The following is an 8,367-nucleotide window of genomic DNA, read 5'->3' on the forward strand; positions in this document are numbered from 1 at the left end:
ACACGCTGCTGGTGGTGGGCAGTAAATCCCGGCATGGATCCTTGGATCGGCTGTCCACGAAGAGGCCCTGAACCAGTGCCAGAAATATATTGCAGGACGGGAAGGGGGCGACGAAAAAGTTCGTTCCAGAAAGATGATGTTGGAGGTAGGGGCTTCGACTCTGATTGGTGCTAAAGGAGCACCATCCTGCGGTTTCTCGGCTGTCCTCACTCTTTGGATGGAACACGAAAGAGTTGGGACGGAGCTGGGGATTTGTTGGAAACAGGATTGTGACAGCCTTGGGTTGGGGGCCCTGAGCGTAAGGTGAGGGTTCTATGGAGCATAAGAGGAACGGAGGCTGAGGCAATGGGTGCAGAGTGTGTGGACACAAGGTTACTAGGGAACCCTAGCACGGAGGCACTGTTCCCGAGGAACCCCGGTTCTCCTTGTTCTCGAAGTTCTGGGGACTGCAGCCACCTCCGCACCTCTTCGCTGTCCGCTCTCTTTCTGCTCTTCCAGGCTCTCTGCTCCCTCTGCTGGCCTTTTTGGCATATGACACCTCCCTGGAGTCTTGGAGGCAGAGGAAACTTGGGAAGCCAAAGGAATAGGGTTTACAGATCCCCACCAAAGCCCAGTTAGGAGTCCAGGGAGGGGGTTGCATGAGCCCCCAAAACCGGACTGGCAGAGGCTGCTAGTGCAGAGCGGTAGTGTCTAATAGTGTCTCTTTGGATTTGTGTTGCCATGGTGATCAGATGCAGGGAAAGGGTCAGCTATTTCACTCTCTCTGACCTTTCTTTATGAGAAAGGGGTGAAAGCATGGTGGGGGGTGGGCAGGAGGTCCCTTTATTTTCTGTTACCCTACAGACAGACCTCCCACATCCTAACTCTGCTTCCAAGGACCACTTCCTTGGGGCTGGAGGGTTAGTAGGCTAACTGTTCAGTCTGAGGGTCAAGGGGAAAAGGGGAAACTAGGAAGTGATCTGAGGCCAGCGCATATAGATAGTAGCTGTGAGGTACAGATAGGAGCGTATCTGAGCTCCCTCCCCCATGTTTCTTTGACCCAGACACCAGTCATACCCAGAGGGTCAAGCACGACCAGAGGTCACTGAAGAAGAAGGGATCCTGTTCATGCTCCTGTCTCAGCCATGTGCCCCACCCTCCAGGGCAGTTCTTTTAGGGCACACTGCGTTCTCCTCCCCAAACTGCTTTCTCCAGATCGGCGATTCTCAAATATTTGGTTTCGAGACCACTTTACACTCTTTAAGTTTATCAAGCTGTTGTTTATGTGGTTTGTATCAATTTACCATATTAGAAATTAAAACTGAAAAAAGTTTGTAACACAAGAATACACAAGCACACATCCCATTAACAATGTCAGAAAGATGACGTAATCGCATGTCACCAGCCTCTGGAAAACACTGAATGCTTTTGAAATAATGAAAATAAAAAGGCAAACATCTTAGTATTATGATGAAAATAGCTGTGACCCTGTGGACACCCCTGAAAGGGTCGCAGGAACCTCCCAGGGGTCCCCAGACCACACCTTGAGAACCATTGCTCTGGACCATCACCCCAGCCCTTTATGACTCACACTGGTTGATTTTTCTTCTTCATTTTCACTAGGAAAGTATAAATGTTTTTTCCCCAGTGGGTCCTGCCTCTCACTGGGAAAAGCCAAGGAACTTCTCAGGCTCAGCACTCTCTTCTCCTGAGGCCCATTCCTGGGGCTCTGCTGAACACACCTTCCTCAGCCCTTGCCCATCTCCTTCTTGACCCTCCCTTAAAGCACTTCCACAGTCCGACCCCTGGCCAGCCTGTTTCCCCTGCCCCAAGTCTGCTGGACCCTCGGTCTGCTTCTTTCTGCTCTCACTTGAGGACATTCTCTTCTCGGGAGAGACGAAGTCATTTTCTCTGCCTGCTTCTCCCCTCCCTCCTTCCCCCCCTCCCTCCCTTGCCGCTGCTATTTTCTCATAGGGCAGGAAATCATGCTTTCTGGGTAGGTTCCTTCAGAGGACACACTATCCCCAGCTCCCCACACATCAACCAGCCTGGAATAGACCAGCGTCTGGCTAGGAAAGTGTCCATTTGGGTCCCAGAGAGGTCAACTCAGTCATACTGCCAGGTGGCCCATTGGGTGGGGTGCAGAATGGGAATCTGATGCCTCCAGCCACAGATGGATGCCCTTTGCCTGGGAACCCCCAACTTGATATCTTTACTTCAACCCCCAGATCCTCTTGCTAGCTGCAGCCACAGGCCTCCACCACCATATCTGGCACATCTGTCTTGACCACATTACCATCGCGGTTCAGGTAGAGGAGAGAGAGAGGCCTCCGGGCAGTAGGGACACAGCAGGAGGTACCCAAGGGCCAAGGGTTGTTGGCCTTGAGGAGGCTGAAGACAGCAGAATGGAAGGAGGCAGCAATGCCCGGGCTGCCAGCCAGGTGGGAGGGGCACTGCCCACTGCAGTAATTCAGCTGGTACCCCTCAGGCTGCAGGATCCAGTCCCTCCATCCCAGTTCCTGGAAGTCTACATAATGGTCTCGCCGACAACATAAGGGGGTCTCAGGTTCACAGGTGGGGGTCCTCCTCCTGACTCGGCCTGCTCCCTGCTCATTGGGACGGGTCTTAAGCTCCAGGAAGGGCCGCTGGTTTCCCTCTGTGTCCAGGAGGCGCTGAGCTTGTCCGGCAGCTGTGCTGTTGCCTTCTAGGGGACTGCAGTCCAGTTGGAGCCTCAGGACATGAGACTCCTCACCCCTCAAGCCACTAGAGGGCAGAGTCAGGGCATGCCAGCCAGGGCTGGTAATGTGGTGCTCAGCCAGGAAGGTGCCGGACCCTCTGTGCCTCCTCCTTGTGCCCCATCGAAAGATCTTCAAGTGAAGGGTGCCAGGAAGGGTGGGGAGTACATGAAGCCATAGGCGCGCGTGGAACAGCTGGTGGGACCGAGGAGTGGACAGGTGGAAGGTGAGCATGGAGCTGCAGGTTGAAGTGGAGGAGTCTGCCAGAAAGATGGAAAAAGGACTGAGGGACTGAGCAGAAATGGAGCTCTCCTCCGAGTCTCCTGTAAGCCCTGCCCACTGCTCTCCCCAGCACCCACCGTTAGAAGAAACAGGGACTGTCTAGCATCGTCGGCACCCAGTCCCTGCCCCAGCTTCTCCTCCTCCCCCCACGCCCTGCTCTGCCTGGCTTGTCTGCCAGCCTCCCTTTCTGCCTCCCTTTCCCTGTCTGCTTTCTGCCTCTCTCTCTCTCTCACCCACCTGTGGTGGTAGCAAAGCTGATGACCTCCTCCCCTTCCGGCGAAGCCACACTTCCCTGCTGCAGTCTCTGGATAGCTCTGCTCAGTGCTGCCTGGGGTGGAGGGTTAGTTATCCTGGGACGACCGGTCAGGTGCAGCCCCTCCAGGATTTGCTGCTTGGCCAGCTCTAGGACCAGAGCTCGTTCTGCTTGGGGTGCCAGGGTGGGGCCCCCACAGGAGGGACACACAGACCTTGTCTCCTGTGCCCACGCCAGTGCCCACAGCAGCACCAGCCGGAGCTGGACATGAGGGAGCCCCATGTTCCTGGTGAATGGCCCTGGGTCGAAACGGGAGCCTCGGATGGCAGTTGCTCCTGCTGTTGAGTCTGACTGCACGGAGGCCAAAGAGGGCACAGCAGCGCCAGACAGCAGTGCCACACCTACCCTCAGCCTGGGTAGAGCCACCTGTCTTCTGCTGCCTGGTAGAAAGTGGACGGTCTGATGGGTAGCTGTGTTTAGCACAGTCTGCCAATTTGACCCTCACAGCTCATGTCTGGCTACTGACTGGGGCCTCTTTAGAGCCTGCAGCCTGGGGCTCCCTCACCTTGTGGTCAGCCGGCAGACCTACCTTCTGAGCACCAGATTGGCCAGCTCTGCTGCCCATCAAGCCCCTGCAGGGGGTGGATGTCCCCCCTCCCCTGGAGCTCAGGTTTCACCATCTGGCCCTGGTCACTGAGCTTGAGGTGGGGGTATGGGTGGGGGCAATGTGGACATGCATGATGCAAGAAAGAGGATGATTTCACATGGTCAGCCCTCAAGGTCTGGGGCTTGGGGGAGGGAACTCCATATAGCAAGGTGGGGAAGGGCAATTTCCCCGCATCCCTTCGGCCTTTCTAGCTCGCTCTTTGGCCTCTGCTGCAGCAGTTGCTATGATGCAGCTGCGAGTTCCAGTGGTTATTTCCCTGGGGTCTCTGGGCTAGAAGGACACCTCTGGTTTCTATTTTTAGCAATGGGCCTGGTACAGGGGCAAGAGGTTGGCAGGTGGGGGCGGGGGGAGCAGAGTCCTTTTGCCCAGGCCCAGGTGGCAGTGCCATGGGACACAGAAGTCACTCCCTGACCCTGCCTGTGCTGGCTGCCCAGAGTCCAGTTGGACTGGAGCACACGTGGAAGAGGGCAGGGGCAGGGGGTTGGCATGTTACTGTGATGTCTGGGGAAACCCAGAGAGGTGGGGGCGGTGGGGTTGATGCAATCTTACAGCAGGGCAGAGTCCACCAAGGCTGGCAGAGGGCATGGGACTTGGGAGGGCCTATACCCAGCTGCTGGTTCTCTTTCAGGGGACAGTGAGAGTTGCTTAAATGTGGGACATCCTAGAAGTGGTGCCAGGTCTCTGTTAACGGGGATGAGAAACGGATGGTTTAGGACTTGTAAGAGTAGAGCAAACACAAAGTGCAGCAACCTTAGTTCCATCCCAGCCCTCCTCATCTCCCTCCCTCACTGACTATAAATGGAAGGGCCAGGCCCCTCCACCTTGAACCTAAGAGGGAAGGCCTCATGCTAGCCTTTCTCCTTATGCCCCAGTTTCTTCAAGAAGAGGGAGGAAGTGAGTGTGATTTGGAAGTGTGCCCCCACCCCATTTTATTCATCTCCCCACTATTTAGCGGAGGTGTGGTGGGGGTTGTCAAGAGAGCCTGCTCATCCTAACCCGGCAGCAGGGAGAGAGAGGTGGTGCTTCCGGGGCTGGGTGTCAGTACCCCCGATGTCCACCGTGTGGCAGTGCTGTGCTGCTGACAGCCGCTGTCTCAGCTCTGGCCGGTTTCCCAGAGAAGGGGCCACTAGGGGAGGGGAGAGACGCAGTGCTCCCCAACCTCTCACTCTGAGAACCCTGGCTCCCCAGCGGGAGACAGGGAAGCTGGTCCCTCTGCTCTCACATCTCGCCCCTGCCAGCGAGCAGAGTGCTGTTAGGAGCAGCATCACTGCTGCCCTTGGTCTGGGACCTCATCACACGGGCAGGTGGCAGAGGAGCTTGGTGATGGGTGCGAAGTTCTTCCTAGAAATTCAAAGCACCCGTGGCGGGAGCAGGGAGAAGGGACAAGGGGGCTTTACAGGCCCTCCTGTCCTCCCTGCGTTTCCCCCCAGGGCCGGAAACATTCAAGCCCCTCTGTGCGGTGCTCTCCCCAGCTCCCTCTCTGTTGGTCCGGCTGGTGACAGCCCTCTACGCTCTGGGGTCCGGGCTGTAGAACTGCAAGACAGGTTTTTGCCCGCGACGGTGTTTCAGAGGGCTTACCTGTTGGTGCCAGGAGCAGAGTTCAGGGAAGCAGCAAGAAATAGCTGCCGGAGGCTCTGACCCCACCTCTCCCCTCTGCCAGGTGCCCCCACTTTCCAGCTCTTCCTATCCTCTGGCTGCTGTGCCTGGCTCGGCCCTACCTCCTCGCTGACACTTACGTCAGAACCCAGCTATAAATATGCTCTTAGCATCTTAGTCACTTTTCCCAAGAAGTGCTCCTGAGTTATAAATACTCCAGCCATCTGCCTCCCTGGCCCGCCCTACCACCAACCTGGTTGGGGCTGGGGGGTGGCGACAAGGCTGAGGGGTGGGTAAGGAAGTAGAAGAATCCTGAGTGATTATCTTGCCTACATGAGAAAAGTCTGACAGTCTAGAGTTAGGGACTCAGGGGACTCTGGAAGAAAAGGTTTGAAAGGCAGACCCACTCTTTCTCCTTGTTATAGAAGGCAGAGCCACAGAAGAAAGGAAAGAACACCGATCCTGTGTTTCTTTTAAAATTTGCCCTTTTTTTTCCATCATGGATTTTTTTTTTTTGGTATTAAACTTGATGTTTGAAAAATATTGAATTAAAATATTTATTTTTATTGATGAATTTTTTGGCCTCCCCTTCGCTCTACCTCACCTTAGGCTCGGCTCTGGGGACTGAAGTGGTGGGAGGGAGGGAAGTTCAGTGGGTGAAGGAAGAGGTACCAGAAGATTCCCTTAAATTGTCTCTTTAGATGGAGATCTCAAGGTAAAGGTGGGGTAACCCCCACGAGGCTGCTCAGGAAGCCCCACAGCTCGGCCTGGCAGTGCCCCCGGAGGTCCCTTTCAGACTTTCTCCTCTAGGGTTCCTATTCCAAGGACCTCAGACCCTGGTAGAAGGGGGTTATAAGCTGAGCAAACACAGACATCACGTAACCCAAAGGACACATGGGTTTTGCAAAATCTCGGCCTTGGGCTGCAGACAATATCGACCCGTGGTGCAGGGCTGTCGAACCAGAGGGAGGAAACGGTGGGGGAAGAGGGCAAAGGTCTAGAGCAGTGATTTCCAACCTTTTCATCTCATGGCGGACAGACTAATTACTGACATTCTGCAGCATTCCAAAAATATAGTTTTTGTTCATATGACAAAAAAGGTATACTTTTGACTGACTTACAAAAAAATAATAGTAATTACCTACCTTTTTTGCTCCAAAGTGACTTAAAAAAAATTAGGTATCTAGCCCTGGCAGGTGTGACTCAATTGGTTGAGTGTCCAATGCACGGAGAGGTTGTCAGTGGATTCCTGGTCAGGGCACATGCCCAGGTTGTGGGCTCAATCCTCAATAGGGGGCATGCAGGAGGCAGCGGATCGATGTTTCTCTCATGGATGTATCTCTTTCTCCCTCTCCCTTTCTCTCTCTCTAGAAATCAATTTAAAAAAATCAAACATCTATACTTGTAAATAAGGATTTCTGGTACTAAGAGTTAATCAGACAACCTTAAATGGACACTGCAGCCTTATTATGTGATGTGACCCATAAGATGCAACTCTATTATATGGCCTATATATTTATGGTTCAAGACAAGGCATTCACACAAGATGGCTATTGTTGTTGTTGTCAGGTATTGAATGTTTTTTTTTTAATATATTTTATTGATTTTTTACAGAGAGGAAGGGAGAGAGAGAGAGAGAGAGAGTGAGTCAGAAACATCAATGAGAGAGAGACATCGATTAGCTGCCTCCTGCACATCCCCTACTGGGGATGTGCCCGCAACCCAGGTACATGCCCTTGACCGGAATCGAACCTGGGACCTTTCAGTCCGCAGGCCGACGCTCTATCCACTGAGCCAAACCGGTTTCGGCAGGTATTGAATGTTTTTAAAATTCTTGCGGCATACTGGTTGAAAATGTCTGGTCTAGAGAGAACCCAGAAACCCAGTCGTAAAGCAAATACCTCCCTCTTCTCACTCCAGGCCTTCCTTTTTTTTTCTCCCTGCCCTACTCTAGTGGCCCTTAGCCAGTTCCAGCTTCCAATCAGGACTCCTGGGTGGAGGCCTGAGAGTTGGTGAAAGCAAGGCAGCCATGTCTGAACCATTCCTCTGCCTCCCACCACCTGTATCCCCACAGGTTGTTGGCCTACTTCTTATTGAGCAGTGATCTGTGAGTACAGGGGGAAGAGAGGAGCAGGTTCAACCCAGGTCTTTATTATCCTTGAGACCAGCAAAGGTGGTTCCAAAAGAGTGCAGGGGGCCTAACAAAGGAGGGGCGGCAGCCTGGGGAAGGAAGGGCATGAAGTATGGCAAGGACACAATAGCTCAGCCCTGAGGAACCTGTGTGAGGAGAGAGCAGAAATGGACACAGCAGGCAGGCTGTCTTCTGGCCTGTGGGGTTCTGACAGGAGACAAAAGACCCACTCAGCTGTCTGTGTTTGCATCACCGAAAAGAGTTAATGAAGGACTTCTTTTTTAAAAAAATATATATATATATTTTTATTTATTTCAGAAAGAGGAAGAGAGAGGGAGACAAACTTCAATGATGAGAATCATTGATCGGTTGTCTCCTGCACACCTCCTACCAGGAGTCAAACTCTGACCTCCTGGTTCATGGGTTGATACTTAACCACTGAGCGACACCAGCTGAGCACTGACTTCTTTACAGAGGTGTGGGCAGGGTGAAGGGAACCAGTGAGGGATATTGAAGCACCGAGGTGCTAGTAAGAGTGGAGAGCCATTATAAGCCGTTAGCATGGAAGCAGTGACATCAGAACCCAGGCAAAGCTGATGCCATGGAAGAGAGGAGCCAGACAGGAGCTGTAGGGACGTAGTCACAGCCACAGTCACACAGAACCACGGCACCTAGGCTGCATGAATAAGAAATATTTGGGCTTCTTGCTTGTGTCTTCCCGTAG

General features: G+C 53.3%; 1 protein-coding gene across 1 annotated transcript; it reads right to left on the reverse strand.

Moving 5' to 3' along the window:
• Positions 1-1,253: 1,253 nt before the first annotated feature.
• Positions 1,254-4,812, reverse strand: INHBE (inhibin beta E). Its single transcript, XM_006757334.2, has 2 exons — positions 3,234-4,812; positions 1,254-2,974 (listed from the first exon to the last, which is right to left on the reverse strand). The coding sequence occupies exons 1-2, from the start codon at positions 3,529-3,531 to the stop codon at positions 2,217-2,219; spliced, it is 1,056 nt and encodes a 351-aa protein (XP_006757397.1). The 5' UTR covers positions 3,532-4,812; the 3' UTR covers positions 1,254-2,216.
• Between the last annotated feature and the right edge of the window lie 3,555 nt (positions 4,813-8,367).

The sequence above is a fragment of the Myotis davidii genome, unplaced genomic scaffold (genome assembly GCF_000327345.1).
Source record: "Myotis davidii unplaced genomic scaffold, ASM32734v1 scaffold1134, whole genome shotgun sequence".
In the NCBI taxonomy this organism is placed as follows: Eukaryota; Metazoa; Chordata; class Mammalia; order Chiroptera; family Vespertilionidae; genus Myotis; species Myotis davidii.

Coding starts and splice junctions, on each gene's coding strand:
- INHBE (XM_006757334.2), bottom strand. CDS start 3,531: ATGGGGCTCCCTCATGTCCAGCTCCGGCTGGTGCTGCTGTGGGCACTG. Junction 2,975..3,233: donor CAGCTTTGCTACCACCACAG/GTGGGTGAGAGA, acceptor TCTTTCTGGCAG/ACTCCTCCACTTCAACCTGC.